Genomic DNA, 20,995 nt, shown 5'->3' on the forward strand with positions numbered 1-20,995 from the left:
AAATAAGTACCGTAATGATTCGATTTAGCGCCTGGGGCACAGGAGAGAGGAGCATCGACCGAATGCGACCGCCCGAGCGCGCAACGACCGACGACGCGAGAAGCCAGGGGAAACCGCAAGCGGGACGCAGCGGCCGCGGACGGACGGAAAGCGGCGAGCGAGGACGAAGGCCGAGAAGAGAGACGCCCAGGGAACGACGGGCGCCCAGGGAGCCGCGGGAGGCCGGCCAAGCGCACAGGCCCCGCGGAACGCGCGAAACAAAGAAGAACCAGCAACCAGGGGGGAGAGCGCACGAAAGACGAACAAAACGGGAGGCCGCTCCCGGCCTGGGGCGCTTATTTACTTTTAGAACCTCAAGGGAGGGCGCTTATTCGGGAAAGGGCGCTTAATTATTTTTTTGAGTAAAACAAATGTTCAAAACAAAACTTTAATAAATATTCGAACAACTAACAATAACAGAAACTGTAACAGTAACAAATTGTTGAAAGTTCGGTTACTTTTTTAAGAATTATTCATTTTAGCAGAAAATATATACATGCACAATACGGTGAATGCTTGCTTATGAGTTTATCTATTCGACGTCAATGACTTCAGTTGGGACAGTTATCCACAATAGGGGCGCTTATTAGAACATGGGGGGCGCTTATAAGAATGGGGGCGCTTATTAACAAAAACTCATTCGAAGGGGGGCGCTCATTCGGAAGGGGGCGTTTATTGGAAGGAGGGCGCTAAATCGAATCATTACTGTACACGCTACTTACGTGAAAGACACGAGGAGGTGGAGTGTGGCAACGGCGGATCACTACCTCCTGTCATTTGTATTTAACCTGAAGTTCCCCCTTCCCCTGAGATTAAAACTTTCCCTCTAAAGGTCTCCGCACACGTTGGGAAAAGACGCAGGTACATGTCACAGCAACACTGATTTAGCAGCAGCATCTGAATCAGGGGTCATGTAGCAGGGACATGTAGCGGGGACATGTAGCAGCAACAAAATCAAAACGTGTACACTCACTAGTAACTGTAGCGGGGACATGCCCCAGGGACCCGCTACAGCCGGGCGGGAGCCTGTTCGTAGGCTAGCTTTTTGACATCACGTACACGTAAGCCCTTGACGTCACTGAACGCACATCGCGCTCGCCCGCGAGAGAAAGAGAAGGCCTGTAAACTAGACTGCGTGAGCAGTACAAAACTCCACTTCTCCTAGCAGGCTTCACTTGGTACAGCTACCACCATCTCACCAGACATCCGTGTTTTCAGTCTTTATTTCACCATCTCACCAAATTTCCGTGTTTTCAGTCTTTATTTTTATCAGTTGTTAACTCAAACAGTCCTATTTAAAAAGTACCCTACCTCCAGCAAATTTTTAACTGACTCGTTTACATAATTTTGGGCAAAATTAAAGGATTAAAACATTATTTTTTGCATAAAATTCCACAGAAGGTTGATTGACTAAAAACTTCATGTTCAAAATTCAAGTAAAATCGCCTAAAAGAAAACTTTCTAAATTCGATTCCGTGGATTCGCACAGTGTATCGACATTGGATGCTTAGTGTGGGCAAATAAATTTACATTTTTTTGAAAAAAATATCTTTTGTTTCCTCGTCACGTTCGTTGTGGAAGAATAGATTGTGACGAACCAAAAGAAGCTCGTATGAAGCTAGTATATATTACAATTAGATCGCAAGTTGAATCTCTTTTTACGGACACCTCTATAATACGAACACCTTCCTATCACGGACAGCCCATTTGCCCGAGAGCAAAACTCATATCAACTCTACCTCTGTATTACCGGGGGGGGGACACCTCCATAATACGAACACTTCCCTTGTCCCTTTGGTGTCCGAGAGGTTCGACTGTAAATACTGTAGTAAATTACCTATACTTTAATGCACTTTAAGTAAAAGATTCGAGTAAGTATATCTTTTTTACATTATTGTAGCGCCTAGAACAGGCATGGTAGGCGCTATACAAATATTTATTTATTATTTATTTATATTACGTATTGAATTTCTTTCGCAATGTCTCTCGGCAACAATAGCATAATTAATTTTGTCCTATACCTTTACAATCCTATATGTCTTTTTTATAGAAAACAATCTAATCCCTTGTCTTCGAAAATGACTGGGCCAGCGGTTCCCCCAGCGATGCAGGCTTGCAACGCTTTGTTGTGCCCTGCTCTGATTGGACACAAGGACAGAAAACCCTTCAAGTGCAGGTACGCTCTTTCCTGCTCTCGCCATATGGTACCCAGTCCTCCACAGCACGCCCCCGGATCGTCAGCGCCTTGAAGTTAGGTTTCAAGATCAGATTCGTCAATATTTTGCGAGGGCTCCTCACCACCAACAGAATTGGTGCTTCCACTGAATGGAATTGGCTGCCTGCCGCTTTTGGCTTCTATTCTGGCAAAACAACTCTTGGACACAACTTCCCACATGATCATAGAGCACTTTGGCTGTGGGGTCGGATTTGCATCAACCGCGTCATTTTCTGGTTCTTCGAATGGAGGGGTAGGACTCCGGAGTTTTCTTGCCGATGAGGGCCTTTTGTAAGTCTTTTTTCTCTCCGGCTCACTCGCTTTCCTACTGGTTATCTCCGGCGGGGGCTCTCGAACTCGTTCCGCCGATAAGACGCACACACGTCCCAGTCCCTCTGGTCGGAGCCCCTTCCCGGTACTTATGACGTAACTCTGTTCCGTACCGCAAGGGCCTGGGCCATAAATCAGGGTGAGGGTCCGCGTTTCATCGAAAGGATGGAACCACGTGAGGAGATGCCCTGTTTCGGAATCAAAGATCAAAATGTGGCCACTCGCGATCCCCACCCAAAGTGAGTCGTGCGTGGGTTCCACGCAGGTGATACACGCAGCCGAATCACCGCTATGTTTGCGTGGATCTTCAGTGGAATCGCCGGCGAGGCTCTTCAAAATAGCTGCACAGTCCACGTTGAAGCGATTCTGTCTGGTCTCCACGTCCCATTTACTGAGAACAGACCTGCAAACGGACAGAACGCCCTCTCCGTCAAGACAAACCTTCAGGAGGGAGACTTGGGTCTGCGGGTTGTTCTCCATTCCGCTGGGTCCACCGTACCACATGGCATCAATGTCGAACGCGTCCATTTCACCTGGTTTGGTAAAATATCTGAAAATATACCGACTGGTTGACACCCAGAGTTTATCCTGAGCGACAGTCAAGGACAAAATTCGGTGACGTCCCACTGGAATGCTACGAACTGCACGCTTTTTGTCGCTTTTCTTCATTTCCGATTTCAAGACGCAGCGCACTCTACCGTCGTTGAGCCCAACAAATATGTACTCGTCATTCGACGTGACACAGCTAATCTGCTCGTTGAAGGCCATGGATGTCACGCACTTGTAACGCACGTCACTTGAGGTCGAGTAAACGTTGACCTGGTCCATCGGGCCGCGAACAGCGATCAGCACGAAAGGAGCCATGAAATGCATGCATTGGATCTGAAAGGAAAGCGCGAGCTCTTGATCAGTTTCAATAGAGAACGAGAACTTCATATTGAGCAAGCGACCATCGTAGATGAAAATTCGATTGCCCGTGTGGCCATCGCATGCTAACCATAGTTCGTGCGAGTCTGGCACAAGACAGGCGTGCCTCACAGATTGCTGCTCTGAGGGAACAGCCTGCTTAGCTAGCAAACACTGGAAAGCTGGTTGACTGACTTGTTCGGCAATCTGAGCGGACGTTGGTCTCTTGGTCGGTTTACCCGACCAGCACCGAAGCATGAGTTCGGTAAGAGTCGGAAGACCGAACGCCGTCACCGGAACGTGTTGCCACGTGGGGCGCTCGCCGGCGATCACAGCTGCGTTGATTTTGGGACCAGAGTCGTATTCTTCAAACGGGACTAACCGAGTAATGATTTGGTATAGAAGAATGGCATACGAATACACATCAACCTGAGGAGTGTACTCTTCTTTGTTCGCACATTCCAACATCTCGGGTGCGTGGTTACCGGGTGATCCCGCGACCGACACGAGCCCGGTGGACGTGGCAAAGTTCGCAGTGCCGAAGTCAATAAGTTTGACGTGAAGATCAGCGTGCTCGTCCAATGACCAAACAAGGACATTTTCGGGTTTCAAGTCTCGGTAAATGACGCCAAGATCGTGCAGGAATCGTAACGCGTCGGCAACTTGATATGCAATGCGAAACAACACGATGCGATGAATGGGTATGGGGTTGACAGTGATCTCGGTGAGAGCTCCCCGCTCCGCCAGTTCCAGTACCAGGCACAGGGGACGAAGAGAGACACCGATGATGTTGATAAGGAATGGATGCTGCCGTACACGGCGTAGAACGTTTAACTCCTTGCGTACCTCGCGGTAATGCCTCAGGGGTTCTGATTCATCCCTTCGAATATAGAACTTGATAGCGACTGCCTGTCCGCGGCATTCTCCACGAAAAACCTGAGGGGCAAAGACGACAGAGTCAACAAACAACAGTTCACTAAAGCCTGTCAATAGCTTCTTTCAAATAGTACGGTTTCTCTACGTTTTTCATCTTTAGATGCTAAACCCAACCCCAAATAAGAGACTTTTAAAGGCAACCTCATCCCCAAGGCTTATGAGGCCGTTCGGATTTCAAGAGGGATGACGATAGTGATGATTACTAATAATAAAGATAATAATAATAAGATATTTTAACAGGGAGTCCACATCACAGAAAGTGGTTTTCAAAAATATTTAACGATAGCGCTTTTCACGGCTCGGTAAATATCCACCACTAGCCACTTCCACTTTGGTGAATAGTTGTTAACTACTACTAAAATTACAAATATGATAAAAATGATTGAAAAGTGGAAGTTAAAAATTAGAATTTGTTTAAAGTTAAAAATTTAAGAAATGAATATAAGGAATAAAAAAACTTTCTAACTTATTTTATCGGACAGGCCTCGTCTTTATTGGACAGGCCTCGTCTTGGTGTTCCTCAAGGGTCAATTTTAGGGCCAGTATTGTTTACCATCTACATCTGCCGAATGATTATTTTTTTAATACACATCTTTTTGCTCAGTTTTTGTAACAACGCGAACATTTTTCATCGTAAATTTTGCCAGCCAATAGCGAAGCGCGCGAGATCTAAAAGTAGAATGTAAGTGATTATACCCCCAAAAGGCTCAGAAAACATCAGCGTGTTCTAAGAAAAATAGAAGGAATCTAGGCAAAGTTTTCATTTTAAAAAAAATTGTTTTAAGAACACAGGCTGTTTTAGAAAGTGTTTTAGGAAAATCTTCCGTAATTCCGGTTTGTTTGTCTGAGTCTTGTCTGAGTCATGACGTCACTCGCGCGCTTCGCTATTTTGGAACATGTAGATTAGAGTCACTGATTGCACGAAGCAGACGCGAATCTTTATACACAACGTTCGTACCTTTCCAAAACCTCCTTCGCCCAGCATGCTCGATTCAGTGTCCTCATACTTGATTTCTTCATGGGACAACAGCAAATCGGCATCTACGTCATGTAACATGATGTCAGGTGCCACCTGATGCAGATTGACCTTCAGGCGAGGGTGATGGGGGCAGGGAATGGTATCTGACGTGGAACTTTGAAACTGGCATTCTGCAAACGAGAACTTGTACGGTTCAAGACCCAGCCGCTCGCACACGACACAGGGAATGAGCTGCCTGACTTTGGGTTGCTGGCCATCCGTGGAAGAGTACTCCTGATACCATTCGCGAATCAGCGTGTCAATATGATCCACCACGTAGCTCAAGACCCTCCGACCTTGAGGGCAAGGGCTTGCTTCAGTGATGATCAACTGCCGATCAGAAGCGGGGTCAGGGACGCCGTACGATAGGAAGAACAAGCGAGGGTGACGAAGGCACACTCCGGACTTCCAGCAATGAAGAAACCCATGGTCAATTAGCGTCGCCAGGTCGGTTGGTAACTGTGGCAGGCTGTCGATAGGGAAGTCTTCTATGAATGGGCAGTAGGGGAGATGCGGTGTACCGCTCCGTGGCTTGCCTCTGCTGCTACCTGCGGTGGTGCTTCTGCCAGGATCTGGTGACACCGGAGGAGTGCCCAGATGGACGATCTCTGGCGAGTCCACTGACATCTCGGGGGGAAGGTACGGGGATTGGAAGGTGGTGCCTAGAGAATCGTGTGACGAAATCTCGGCAGTGGAAACATCTTCGCCAGCTTCACTTTGATCACTACCAACTGAAATGCCCGACGCATGGCTGGCTGCTGAGAAGAAATGAAACAGAAAGTAGTTCCTTTTGTGTGTATAAGAAGTAACGTGAGAAGTGACGTAAAACAAAGTTAACAACTCAAAAGAATGCGCTTCTCCCAGCCGCGGGGGACGAGCCCGAAGGAAGACGGGTCCACCCGCGAAACTGAAGGAACGAGATTACAATGTCCTGCAAAACAATAGAATATTACCTCCCCCTCCGCCCAATTTCCCTCTCAGTATCCGATACATTTTTCATCAGTTCTTGCTGGAATAATTACTGGAACCTCACGGCTGCAGGTAAGACGGTATTCTTTTTCCGAGGCAGAAGGAGGCTAAAAAGACTTTCACTAGTGTATAAAAGCAAACAAAACCTTGTCCTATTTTTAAGTTTTTTTTTTTTTTTTATTTTATTTTTTCCCCCCCCCCTTAATTTTTTATTGTACTAACGTAGACCAATAATAAGCTAAGAGAACAATCGTCCACCCTTACAATGCAACCTTTTTTTCACTAACAGCGTCTGCAAATCACGTTTTATTCCTTTACCTGCTACTTCCTCGTTGCCATGGAGAGTCCGTATCTCCGTGGAGGCATCCCCCGCTTCATTGTCGCTGGATCCTCGACTTGAGCCCGTGTGAAAAGACTCTCCGCTGGACTCTTCTTTATCAGATGAAATACTGTTTGATACAGATGAGCTGGCCGAGTGATTTGATGCCACCTCACAACTGTCCACATTAAAATGACCCTCTGAAAAGGACAGGTTAAAGTTGTCTGCCTCTTGCGAACACGCTTTTGTCAAAGGTTGAAACTGATTAGGGTCATCTGCAGTAGGGTTTTCCTGAACGGGGCGTATTTCAGGATCTTCAGATGGTACTGTTGGTGAAGGGTCATTGTGGTGCCCATCGCTTCGTTCTCGTGGAAATGGATCTGGGGTGCATGATCTGGAGGTGGCCGAGTGGTATGGCACACTGTCGCTATCATCGCTGGTGTAATTTTGAGATGGACTAACGTCAAGAAGACGACTGAGCCTTTCAGGGCAAGATTCTAAAGAGGTCTCTTTGTAGTTGAGAACTTCAATGTCTTCATAAGCTTCGCCATTGACTAGTTCTTCGCATCGAGGTGTCTCTACTAAGTCGTCATTGTTGCCTATGGAATCCACAAGTGGCTCATTATCAGGTACTGAGGAACCTTGTGCAGCATCGGGGCTTATGTACGACTGTTCAGGGGAGCCCTGCTCTGAGCCAGAATGCGCTTTTCCATCCAAGTCATCCAGGTCCCCTTGAAGGAAATTCTGTCGCAAGATCGGTAAAGCCGAATCGCTTTTGGGAGTTCCACTTTCTAGGTCATTGATTTCATCATTACGACAGGGTATTCCTGGGTGGGTTCCGTGTTTAAAAACTCCTTCCTTCCTCCACGAGGTATCTCTGGAACGAGCCAAGGGAAATGTCGAATTCAGCGAGCCTGGTGCCCTCACGCGAGCATCATCGTCGTCGTCTGAACTATACTCGAATCCCGAATCACTACGAGAGCTTCCACCTTCGATATCGGAATAACCGAAGAATCTGCCGTTGATGTAGGTTCCTTGACGGTGGCTACTGAAGAATCGAACGAGGCCACGAAAGTCGCCAGGTGAACTTTGCAGATTCTCGAACGATCCGCCGATAGAGGCCTCGATGGATGCTAGCATTTCATTTTCGCTTTCGATGAGGCTACCAGTGTTTGAACTTTCCAGGACAAGAGGGCAACGACAGCAGAATGGATCGAGCTGAAACGGGCTCGTGTATTCCTGCCGAGTGAAATTCTCGCCGCCGGATAGCATGTCCTTCATGTAAAACAACAGGCGCGAAATCAAGCGACTCCAGAACCCAAACGGAATGCAAGGCAGCGAATGGATTCTCTTTAGTGTGATGAACGGAAGATCGTCGTTGGTTGCTTCATCCGGTTGCTTGTCGGGCAGTTTGGAAGGAATCAGAACGCGGTTCTCGTCTAAGGAGCAAGCGATCTGAAACCGATTCAACAGGCGAATGAACTGTGGAGAGTTCTGGTGCGCAAAGAGTTCTCCCTTGAATATCTGAGGAAGATCGTCGAGATTCAAGATGCCATTGCGAATGTACGGGTTCACTTCTGGTAGGGTCACGATTTGTGCCATCAACTCGCAAAGCCACTGGGGATCGATAAAGTAGAGATCTTGAAGATCTTGATTTGGATCGTCGTAGTGCATCAAAATACCTACATGAAGATGAAATCAGTTAGAGCCGTTTTCATTGAGTGTCGAAAGTAATTGCGTTTGTTGGTTTGCACACGCTCGTGATTGGTTAAAAATCTTGCGCCACTCAGCATCAGAAGTAAAACCGAAACCAATCGTGACTCGATCACGCACGTTTTCCCGCGCTTCGTGCCTACGACATGTATTTGCTTCGAGTTATGATTGGCACTGGTGTCGTGTTTTTATGATTGGTCAGAGTAATTACTTTGGTTTTGGTTTTACGACACTCAATTGAAAACTGCTCTATGAATAAATTTCGCAAATCGCTATTCAGAGTCTAAGTTCCAATGTTAGACCACAATCCCCATCCCAATTATTAGGACAACTCAGCTCTATTTCCCCCTTTTTCACCGCACGGAGACAGTTTAACACTAACAGTGGACCGTGTCTGTATATTGTTTTTACCGGGTTTTCTCGTAGGCCAGTCGCCTTAGCAACGATTATGCTTGGCTAGGTTTTAGCTGGTATTTACCTTTCATAACACCAAAAACAAACTATCACAGCTAACAGCAAATAACACAACCATAATTAACCCATTGACTCCTGGAGATTTTCCGAAAAACGCATTTTTAAGGTGTTTTTGACCTTTTAAGGTCTATTATAAGCTAAAATAGCTCCAAATCACTCAAAACGGCCCTTGGAACGCAAAATGCATGCTTGTTTTTCACCAGAACCACGTTTAACAACTTTTTAGTTCGTGCATGCGCACAAATCAAAATTTTGAAATTTTTGGACGATAAACCATCCTACCACTTTAGGCTTTTCGTTTTTTATTTTTTTTTTTCGCTTTTCCTTTTTCTCTTCTTCCTTTCTTTTTGCTGCAGTGTTTGGCCTTCTTCCAGGCTTCTTTCTAGTAGAAGAATTTCCGCGAAAGCGCAAACGAGGCAAGAACTACTTACCATGGACAAGCCAAGGGTGGAAAGGGGAAATTTTCCTCTGAGTTTTTTACTGAAATTTTGAAGCGTTTTGGTGCATATTTCAAGCTCCATCAATCTAATCACGCTGGTTTAGGTATCGTTGGAAAGGTCTTGGTCTGCTTCACAATTTGAGCATAGATGTCGCCTTTCTGGGTGAAAGGTGATGACGTCACAAGCGGGACAAATGCCCGGATCCTTTACGGCCGGTTTAGGAGTCAATGGGTTAAAAAGAACTCGAAGAAAAACGTGCAGATGGTCTCAACGGGTAGAAAGGGTAGAAAGCGCGGGTAAATATGTAATGTGTGCCAAGCGCGGGAAAACATGCAACGTGTGCCAAGCACGGAAAAACGTACGTGCGCCAAGCGCGGGAAAACATGCAACGTGTGCAAAGCGCGGAAAAACATACGTGCGCCAAGCGCGGGGAAAACATGCAACGTGTGCCATAGCGCAGGAAGGAAGCGCGCAACGTGTGCCAAGCGAGGAAGAATGCGAGTAAGCCAACACAATTTGTTTTGGGTCTGCTTACGACTGAATAAAGCACGCTGCACGACTTTATTAACCAATCAGAGAACTCACGCTCACCTCTCTCGTGCATAAACTGGGTCACCTCCACCAGATCGTTGGTGTCCTCAATGTCTAAAGTGTCATTCTTTATGGTGTCCAAGACGAGTGCCTCGTATGCAGACTTGTGCATGATAGGCATTTGTCCATTATTCCGAAGCTCCTGTCGTTTGGCCTGAATAACATCTGCCACTAACAGAAAACTGTGAGGGATCTTTTCACCCATTACTGATACCTGTCCGCGTTCGCTCTTCTGGAGGCCCCTGGCAACATCGTAAATGGTGACACGGAGGTCATCAATTCCTTTATTTTAAGAAAACCAAACATTAGTAGCTGCAAGTGGAAGATTAAAATGTATTGGATCCTTTGAAACAAGACCTTGCCTAAAGTAAGGCGAGTCTTAAGAGTTCCACAGCGGTCAAACAGATTACACGTGTACAGCTCCTCCAGTACCAAAACGATGGCCTGTGAACGTCTCGATTTTCTGAGATTCTCCCGCTTTCAAGCCCAAAGTTAAGAGAGTCACAGAAAAATTAAGTTCTGTATGCCGGATATACATAGATAATTTAATAGTTGTTATCCACCTGTAGCTTATCGTCTCGTAATTTGGTTGCCATCGCTTTTATATATTGTTTTGTGGGCTCCAAAAAAGACCCTTCCAGCGGCCGGGCACGTAACTTTTTATGCTCACTTCTGCCGACTTAGCCATGAATTTGCAAATAATGGGGAAAAAAAAACCGGAAGCCGTGTGGATGTAAGACAAGCATGCGACTGCCATGCTGAAGTAGGAAAAAGTTAATTTCGGACCTCATGGTAAGAAGGTTCTACACAAGGCGAGGTGTATTTCAGTCAACATTACAATGATTTGATTGAGCGTTAAGCTTATTATGGGAGCACAAGGAAGGCCGCTTATTTACACTGTAGCTTTACATTTAACAGCTGGCAACAAACTCGTTTGACGTTTGCCAGAGTGACTTTCCCTCCTCCTCCACATTATAGCTACAACATCAGAGGTGATCACGAAGATTCCAAAAAGGTGCATGAGCGTATTTGTGATTTACTACGTTCTCTCGCCTGCTGTCATTTTTCATGGGGGGAGGGGTAGGTTAAGTATATAGGCGCATCTGGGAAATGAGGTAGGACGCAGAGAGAGACGGGAAGCTTCCGTTTAAAAAGGCTAGGTCACGGTACTTTAGGAAATTCTATTTATTTTCGTTAATTAAGAGCTGTAAACTTCAAATTGGCAGAGCAGAAGTCATTTATTGGCAAAATCACGGCCACATAACAAACAAGGATGATTTTCGAGCATTGTAATGACACTTTTATACAAATTGAGATAAACTTGAAAAAAGTCGGGCCGACGTTTTTTAAGATTACCCAAACGCAATCCGTTTTAATCTTCTCGAATTTTGCCCATCCATGCCCCTTTTTGGCCTTTCTATGTTTCTTTTGAGTTATTCTTCCGTTTTTAAGCCGTTATTGTGATATTAATTTTCAGTTAATTCTATGACCGGTTGGTCAGTGCCAAAATTACCTGACATAACCCCTTTAAGGGCGCTTAATATAATTACAGTAGACGTACCTTCTCTGTTGTCCGGTGCGCAACTAACTTCTTTGATATCTTTGACATTGATTCGATTGTACTTCGGTAACGCGACCAGCTCCATCACTAGTTCGCGCATGCGTTCCTGGAATCCAGGCTCCTTGTTTTTCTTGACCTTGTCCAAATGTGTGCCCACTATAATGAGGCTGGTGTTGGACGCGCTGGCAGATATGGTATCCAACCAGCTCTTCAGCATCTCAATTCCGCTTTCACCTGCCAATAATTAAAAATGAATACAGGTGTCAAGAGACGTTTTAATGTAAGTTTCAGCACCTTTTGACATTCTTTTCATACCTTATTGAATAATTCAAAAGAAAATACAAAGGAATTTAATGTTTAATGAGTGTCTTTATATCTGATAAAGACACGGCTAAACTTTACGTCCAATTTTCTAGGCCAAAATAACCCCAAATCTAAATATTCGTGCAAGAATGAGTTGATCTACATCAGAAGATTTTTAAGCCGTTCAACAAATTCGCAGTTCGCGTTTTATCAAGTCTAAAACACTAGGCTGCGCCTCGTGTTTTAAACTCGATAAAACACTGCTGCTCATTAATTAAACATTACTTATTTTCACGGGACTTAATTTTCGCGATTTTCGCGATTTTCAAAAAAAATCGCGAAAATAAAGACCCGAGAAAATAATTATCTTGGTACAGTCATCAAAAAAGCTCTACTTTGTAACACAGGAACATGTCAAACTGTTTTAAGTTTTGTTTTGTTATATGGTTTTGTTCAGTGTTATTGGAAACAATTGCTGTGGAAAATTGAAATCAGTTGTGTCAATTTTGAGACTTACTGTTTGTTAATGTAGACCAGTATTTTGACAATTTTCGCGAAATTTAGTTCCTTTTAATCGTACTTTTTTGCCAAATCGCGAAATTTTTAAGTCCCACGGAATATGCCCATTGAATTTTCGCGAAATTAAGTTCCCGCGAAAATAAGTAACAATAAGGTAGTTAACAGAAGTCAAGGTTAAGGTCAAGATTTAAATTCCTAAGGATAAAGGCTTATTTACACACTACGATTTCCCAGCCCAAGCTAGCGTGTTAGCTTTTATGTGACAAATAAAAGTTGTAACAATGTAGACGACTCGTCACATAAAATGTGGTAAATATTGTTTCAGCATATATGTGGTCCACAATCTCCCAATCCCCCACAGGGCACTGTGCACGCGTATCCCTGTGCGTATCTCTGCTGTCCAAGGTCATTACTGGCGCACTAAACTTTGAACTGCTGACAAATACTTATTGAGTCATCTACACGATCAAATGTACTTGTCACATAAAAATTGCTCGAGAAAACCCGGCATAAGCCCTTTGCGGCACACATACCATAAAATTCTATAATAAGCCCTGGGCTTATACAACTTCGTAAGGGGTTTTGGGTGGGCTTATAAATATAGGGGCTTATATCCGGGAGGGCTACAGTATAAGCGGAATAAAAAAACGTTTCGAAACGAGCCACGTCAATGCTGATAGAAATACGTTTTTAATGTAAAAAGTCATAATAAAGCAACTTGTAGCCCTGTTCAATACTGTCATCCAGAAAAGGGGGGCTAATACTGTATTTCCGGTGGGGGCGGGGGGCTTATAACCGGATGTATTTTTTTTTGTTTCCAGGTAGATGGGCCTATAACTGGAGGGGGGCTTATAACTATAACTTATAACTGGATTTTTACGGTATAATAAAATAATTTTTCTGTGGTTCGTCTCTTAATACTTTACCTTCCTCCAGATTCCACACCAGCAGGTAAAGCGCCAGAGTGGAAAGAAAACATTGATGTGTGGTGTAAAAATCTTCCTGGCCACCAAAATCCCAAATCTTGAAGACAAACTCCTGGTGCATTGGGAAAAGACCAAAGTCTTTTCGATTGTAGCGGAATTCATCCATGGCAATTCCTAAAAAAAATACCAGGATTTTTTTTGTTAAACACTGTTACCTGTTAAGAGTAGAAAGGTCGTGGAAGGGTACTCTGCAAACCTATCAATACCAAGCTAAAAAAGTCACATTTCTTTATCCTCGTCGCCTCATTACCTTTTCTGTGATATAACGAAGCATTTTAACAACGCGAACAAATTCCGGAAGCTACATTATGATTTTCAGTCTTCTGCTGACTACATTATGATTTTGAGTCTTCTGCCGACTACGTTATGATTTTGAGTCTTCTGCTGACTACATTATGATTTTGAGACATAAAAGTAAACTTAGGCAGGCCAGTAACCTCCCCGAACAAGCAAAGTTTGAAACTTAAGTTACCTCTCTGAAAGGCAAGCTAAAATATTAATGCAAGATTTTTCCGGGCCCGATGATGCAAAACATTGACCTGATAACCTCTCGATTTAGAGTTCAGTGAACAAACCATTACCGGAGGTCATTGCACCTCCCAGTATACATGCAAAGCAGTAGTAAAAATATGAAAAATAAAGGAAATGTTTCGCACCATTTGTTGAGCTGTTAATGTTGTAGCTGTAGTCTTTCATCAGCCGGTGCTTAAGTGTTGTTTTTCCCTGTGCTGCCTTGCCAACCAACATTAGCTTCATGGTGTAATATCCCTCTGATCTGCGCAGGATATTTCGGAGATAACTGATGGTTTTGATGCCATTTCTTTTTATTTCTTCTGGAGGATCTGTCAACTTGAAAACACCAAAGAAAGAAAAATCATAACCAGTGAAAACAACCAAAAATTAACTTGTGCAAATCAACACTAAGGTAATATTCCTTAATTAAAACAAAAAAGCCTGCATTGACCCTTTGCATCAATGGCATTTGCATTGGAATAATAATAGTATACAGGCTGAGCCTCACATTCATGTAAAAAAATCCTTTGTCTATAACATCCACATGAAGCTAAGGATGTACTAAGCATTATTATGCAAATTTGAGCGCCATTAATGCAAAGGGTTTATGCCTAAAGGGGTAAAGCAGGGACTTTGGAGCCGAGGGGGGGGGGGCTAGGGGGGGGTTAGCCCCCCCCCAATATTTCCGAAAAAATAAAAACTTTCCAAGAGAAGAGTTTCTAAAGCCCCCACTTCAAGTCACTAGTCAGCCACCCACATGTTGGAATAATGCTCACCGGTTTTCTGGAGGGAGGGGTGGAAGCACATTTTGGAATGCTGCCAAATACAACCAGTTATAACATCATGATGATGATGTTAAAAATGCAATTGGGGGAGCAGGAATACCACAGTGGTGGCTGAGAGTGCTCGCTTCCCACCAATGTGGCCCAGGTTCAATTCTGGGACCCAGCGTCATTTGTGGGTTGAGTTTGTTGTCAGTTCTCATCCTTTTTTTGAGGGTTTTTCCCCGGGTTCTCCTGTTTTCCTCCCTCCACAAAAACCGACACTTCTAAATTCCAAATTGATCGGAAATCCAAGGGCCAAAGGTTTTTCAATCACAAGACCGTTTAGTGGAGGCAGTGTGGCCAAGTGGTTAAGAGCACTGGACTTGAAATCCAGTGGTCGTGGGTTCAAGTCCCATTCTGGTCACTAGCTGTAATGTCCTCAGTAGTTCAACTCCTCGGCTATGCTTGTAAATTGCCAACTGGTCTGCCTCCTGCCAGTTGGGATTCTCCCAGATACCGGTTGGGCGCTCTAACCAACTGAGCTATGAGATCGAGAGACTCGTTGTGAGCTGGGCCATTTACTAGCCTAAGGTTGATATGTGACACGCGTCCTGCATACTGCTAGGATCAGCAAAAAAAACAATTACCATCTTTATTATTTACTACAAACTTGATGATTTCGACATTGCTGATCCTAGCAGTATGCAGGACGCGTGTCACATATCAACCTAGTAAATGGCCCAGCTCACAACGAGTCTCTCGATCTCGTAGCTCAGTTGGTTAGAGCGCCCAACCGGTATCTGGGAGGCCATGGGTTCGATTCCCGTTGGGGACTCAGAATTTTTCTTTGTCCCATGCTTGTGTCATGTTGAATACTTCATCTTCATTATTTTTCACCGAGCTTAAAATTTACCATCTTAAATATTTACTTTAAAATATTTGTTTCAGCATTTGTTAACATTGGCCCTGAAAAGCCCTGTTGGGGGAGTGGTCAATTAAGATAATTATTTAATTTTTATTTATATTTATTTTTATTTAAGTCTCACCTGGTCCAGATTCTCCAATTTAAGCATCTCAATGTTGGTAAGTCTACCCATCTGCGGTGGAAGTTGCGTCAATCTGGGGTTACCTGACAGATCCAGTGACTGTAGAGTAATAATCTGGCAGATACACAGAGGGACCTCATACAGATTATTCCTTGCCAGATACAAAATTGACAACTTGGCCTGTGCCATGCTCTTAGGCAATGTCTCCAAAGCATTATCATTCAAATTAAGTATTTTCAGAGATGGACTCCATTTACACTTCCTGGGAAGTTCGACAATTTTGTTCTCGGACAGCTTTAGATCCCGCAAACTCGACATCTGGAGTAAACTAGCAGGGATAGTCCTTAACTGATTTTTTCGCAAGTCTAAAGTACACAGTTTGCTCAAGATGTTAATGTTGCTTGGAATGCTTGTTAGAAGATTTGAAGCTAAGAAGAGTTTTTCCACCCAAGTAACATTTTCTAACCATGATGGATCAATATCTCCCAGGGCAAGTTTTGGCCAATCAATTCGTTTTTGTGCTTGATTGCAGTTTGTATTCAAAAGGATGATTCCCACTGCTTCCTTTTTCCTTTGTTGAATAGCTAGGCCAATAGGTACAGCGATGTGAAAGGAGTCTTTGTCAGAAATGCATGACCTACAAAAAAATAATAAATAAATACTAAATATTAATTTGTTCTTTGCTGATGCCAAATTGTTCACATCCCCAAAAACAGTCTGAGTTCGAGCCCTGGCTCAGGCTGGGGTCATTGTGCTGTGTTCTTGGACAAGACACTTTGCTTTCACAGTGCCACTCTCACCCAGATGTATAAACGGGTACTGGCAAATTATTGTTCCCAGGGTAAATTTACAGAATGCTGAGGAGTAACCTGTGATGGACTAGCATCCCATTCAGGGGGGGGGGGGGGAGGTAGAAACACTTTTAGCTGCTTTATGCTACAAAAATCAGAGTTCAGTGTCATGAGCTATGAGCCAGTTGGGCTTAAAAGGATTTCCTTTTGGGGGTAACCTACAGTGGACTAACTAGCATCAGATCAAGGGGTATGCTGCAGAAACCAAGATACACTATTGCGGTTTTCGGTGAAATGCGAACTCTGAAATTCAACGATTGTGTTTTCGCTGCCGTCAATCATAATTATGGTGACAGCCAACGAGCCATGATAAACAGAAATCGGATTGAAATCTACCAATCAACTGAAAGACATGACCTTTTGACCCGGTTGTGAAGTGAACATCTGTTTCCAGAAGGTCCGCTAAGATGATTGACGGCAGCAAAAAGCGTAAACCGTTGATTGAGGATTGAATTTCAGAGTTCGCATATCACTGAAAACTGCAATAAAATGCAAAGGGCACTATGGCCTAAGTTCAGGTCAACTTCACCTTATTACTGAGCTCTCTAGAGGTTAACACCTTAAATCTAGCCAAAGCCAATACCTTATTCTAGCCAGAACATCATGAGTTGTTGTCACTTCATTGGGTAATTCTGAAAGAGCTTCCTGCTTCTCCTCTTCGCTCATCTCCAGGCTCATAAGGTATTTTAAAAGCTTCTTTTTGTTGTGTTTTGCAGCATAGCAGGTAAGTAACATGGCAGCTACATCACAGTAATGGAACTTTAGTGCTTCACTGATGCAATCTTTGAGTTGTAAAGAATGTCTTCCACCTGTGATGATCAAAGAACAGACGGCGTCCATGTGCCCCCCTCGTGATGCCTCCAGCAGAGCCTCTTTAAAGCATGATGGAACGAGATCATGTATTCTTATTGACGTCAGCAGTTCCCTCAAAGTTGGACTGTTTTCCCTGGCTGCTTTCTTGACTTCTGTTCAAGGAAAACAATTGTCCAGAAAATTTCAGCATTAAAATTTACAAACCATTTTAAGGCAACAGGAAAGTGTATGCAAACATGGTTCACTGTGTAATTAACTGAAGCTCACAAATTATTTACACAATTTCCCTGAAGCTTGCAGATTATTTGCACTTAATTCCCCCATGTAACGCAATAAACAGACAACAAACAGTGCTAAAACAGAGAGTCCCTTGATGGCTGAGAGAGAAGTTTATTCATAAAGCAAGCAAATGTTAAGCAGTACCAACATACAAAATATGTGAATAAACTTCTCTGGCCATTTCCCTGAAGCTCGCAGATAATATGCACTAATTAAAAAAATGCAGGTCCCTGATATAATCCAGGTTTGACAGGATACCTGCCAACGTTTTCTGGGTCAAAGGCGTGAGATTTTTATCCTGAGAGTGCCAGGATTTCCGAAGACGAACGAAAATGTCTGAAGTTTTCCAAAGACGTCCGAAGTATTCCGATGACGTTCCAAACATATCCCGATCCCACTAGGTGGACGTGTTTTGCTTAACACGACCTTGTTAACAATCCTTTTTTTGTCAGAACTCTGCTATTTTGGGTAAAGTATCGCTATTTACTCAATTTACATGGAGTTTTTGTTTCTCACATTGGTTTAAGTTTACATTTTTTGTTGTTTGTGGTTGTTATAACTCATAACATAATTTCGATTATGCGTGAGAAATTGGTTCGTAAGCGTGAGTTTTCGAAGTTTTCAACTCGCAGGCGTGAGACTCACGCCCAAGGTGTGAGAGTTGGCAGGTATATGACAGAAGTTACTTTATGACAATGTTTTGCCATACAAGAATTGCAACCAAAATCTCCTTGCAATAATCAAACCTTATTTATTTTAAATTCAATTTTATTTGTAAATATTAGAATTTTATTTTTTATTATAAATAGTTACTGAAAAGCCCTGTGGGGAGCTGACTATTAAAGTTCTCATCTTATCTTATCTTTGACTTGATTTATCTTTTATTAATCAAAAACTTCTTTTAACATTGTGATTGGTTAATTTTGTTCCAAGTAGCACAGTTCAAGTAATTGCACTGTAAAACAAATTCAATGATTCTGAATAAGAGAAAACGGGTCAAGCCATGACCAAAGTATCCAATTAAATTCCCTCTTTGCATGACTAACCTTCACTCTTGAGGACACGTGCTGACTTCTTGCATTTATGAATCACGGCAGTCTCGTAAGGGGTCTTGCCAAACTCATCTTTACTAGTAATATCTGCATTGTGCTTCAAAAGCTCTGCCACACAATCTAAATTATCCATCGACGCTGCAATATGAAGGGGTGTGTAGAAACCATTGGCTTTGGCGTTTGCGTTGGCACCATAAAGAAGCAACAGTCTGACAACGCTAGTTTGTCCTTGATTGGTTGCTTCATGAAGAGGAGTGTAACCTAGGAAACCAACACGCTCTTCTAGCTTGTTGATGTCTGAAATGCCTTGAAGGTACGGCCGGATCGCACTAACATTGCCTTGACGACACAGGTTATGCAGATAACCAGTTGTTGAAGATGGACTTGATGCCATAATGCTTTGTAATAAAAAAATACATACAAATTAGCAAATTATAATTATAATTACAAAATAACTTCTAATATTGACTGCAATAATAAAATAAAAAAATTATCAAATGATGTGTGTAAAAATATTTCACATACTAGCCAAGGTTTCTTCTGGCTACATAAAGGGAAAATAAGACTTAAGACTTGCTTTTATTTCTTTAGTTGGCTTGCATAAGAACAGTACATGAACTTTATATTGTTGATGACTGTTTACCCAACGATTTTACGCCTATAACACGGAAAAACTCGACTCGATCAGCAAAATGTTATTACAATCTCCTCTCCATGATTTATTGCTCATATTTTCAATAACTATTGAAATAAGCATAACGCTACGCTAGTCCTTAAAAACACCTAACTGATTGTTTTCAATTCAGTCTCAGTGCATGGTTGCATAGCTAATTGACTTCCGGTAGACTCTCACCTTTCGCGACTTAAAGTTCTTTGCCAAAAGATTCCAGTCTCATTTTTGGAGGAATTCGTCTTTCCGACTGCAGTAGAAACTGGATAAGCTAAACCGTCCCATGTTGGTTCTGTAGAAACGAACAAACTTGAGGTCAACTCCCCAACATAAAGGAGATTAATTCAAGGTTTGTCATTCCGCATGATCATCGAAAACACAATCAATGATGGCAAAATTATACAGCGAATCACTTGAAACCAAACAAAAGACGATTACACACATGTAACGTTTCACCTTACCTGGTAGAGAAAGAGAGAAGGGGCGCAAAAGTCGGTCAAAAATGGCGGTTTTAGGGTAGAGCAAACTCCCGCTAATATATGGGAATGTGTGACCCTCCACAATCACTGTCACCCGAACCCATTTGATCACATGACTCGGGCATTCCGGAAGTCGCCGAGCGCGCACACGCGAAATTAAATGCGAACGCTCGAAATGGGAACGCGCCGGTCTTTGGCTTTCCTTCCCTTCCGAGGAACGATTTACGGAAAAACCGACTGTTTTGCATTAAATATATAACAAACCCTTCAAAAAATTAATTACCTAAACGCTGCAAGAAATACCCTCGACAAGCACTGTATTCCTTCTCCAGAATGGTCGTTGTTGTGAGTTTTACCTCCATAATCTGATCCGGGGGGGGGGTACTCCCTATAATGGCCTATACGGGGAGCCTCCGCCCGAAAGGGGTACCTTTTTCAGGCTTCAGGTATATAAAAGGGTACGGATTTCACAAGTTTAGGTATACGAAAGGGTATGGGAATCTGTCATTTGGGTTTAAAATATTTCGAACAGATGCAATTTATGGTTGTATTATTTCAATTTATTAAGCGCTACTTGAAAACGACAAGAAAACGTCATGTTTTAAGTCTATACCATGACTTTCAGGTATGTGAAAGGGGTACCTTTTTTTTCATTAAAAGGTATACGAAAAGGGTACAATTTCTGGCAAAATGGTATATAAAAGGGTAAGGGGTAAGAGCTCGGGGCGGAGCCTACCCGTACAAAACTTCTTTGGGTACCCCCCCGGGAATCTGATCCATAAGGCCAAACTTCTTAAGAACGTCTTCCGTCACTAGGAACTTCTGTGCCATTTCATTCAAGGGGCCTGTACAATAGTCGTTCCATAGTCCTTCCAGTATTTCCAGAGAGCTACATTCCACTGTGATAATCAAGCTCCCTGTTTGAGCGTCCACCGAAAAGCACTTTGCGAACATCTTTTAGATACTGTAGGTAACCATTCAACTCCTCTGGTTTAGATGGTTCAACTGCCTGGAAGTACTTGAACGCAATAAAATTTAACACTCCTTGTGTGGATGGAATCACTCCATTCCGAAAAATTCTTCCCTGGAAGCTCCTGGGGCCGGTGTTTGATGCTGGCATGTTGTGATTGGTATTCCTGATGCACCCGGCTGGACCTCTCCCTGGTGTTCCTGTGAAGCTACAACCGCCTCACAAGATCCCCCTTGTAG

At 43.3% G+C, this 20,995-nt stretch overlaps 1 protein-coding gene across 2 annotated transcripts; it reads right to left on the minus strand.

Moving 5' to 3' along the window:
• Positions 1-1,971: 1,971 nt before the first annotated feature.
• LOC144637270 (leucine-rich repeat serine/threonine-protein kinase 2-like) lies at positions 1,972-19,790 on the minus strand. 2 transcript variants are annotated; one of them, XM_078496398.1, is made up of 12 exons: positions 19,769-19,790; positions 19,491-19,599; positions 18,632-19,035; positions 17,077-17,458; positions 15,643-16,279; positions 13,976-14,168; positions 13,260-13,433; positions 11,512-11,745; positions 9,951-10,232; positions 6,732-8,414; positions 5,385-6,199; positions 1,972-4,426 (listed from the first exon to the last, which is right to left on the minus strand). In XM_078496398.1, the coding sequence occupies exons 3-12, from the start codon at positions 19,029-19,031 to the stop codon at positions 2,291-2,293; spliced, it is 6,936 nt and encodes a 2,311-aa protein (XP_078352524.1). In that variant the 5' UTR covers positions 19,032-19,035; positions 19,491-19,599; positions 19,769-19,790; the 3' UTR covers positions 1,972-2,290. The 2 variants fall into 2 exon arrangements, with proteins under 2 accessions (XP_078352524.1, XP_078352523.1); XM_078496397.1 differs by having other exon boundaries at positions 5,385-6,202.
• Positions 19,791-20,995: the final 1,205 nt, after the last annotated feature.

The sequence above is a fragment of the Oculina patagonica genome, chromosome 13 (genome assembly GCF_052425735.1).
Source record: "Oculina patagonica isolate OP01 chromosome 13, crgOcupat, whole genome shotgun sequence".
NCBI classification, from domain to species: Eukaryota; Metazoa; Cnidaria; class Anthozoa; order Scleractinia; family Oculinidae; genus Oculina; species Oculina patagonica.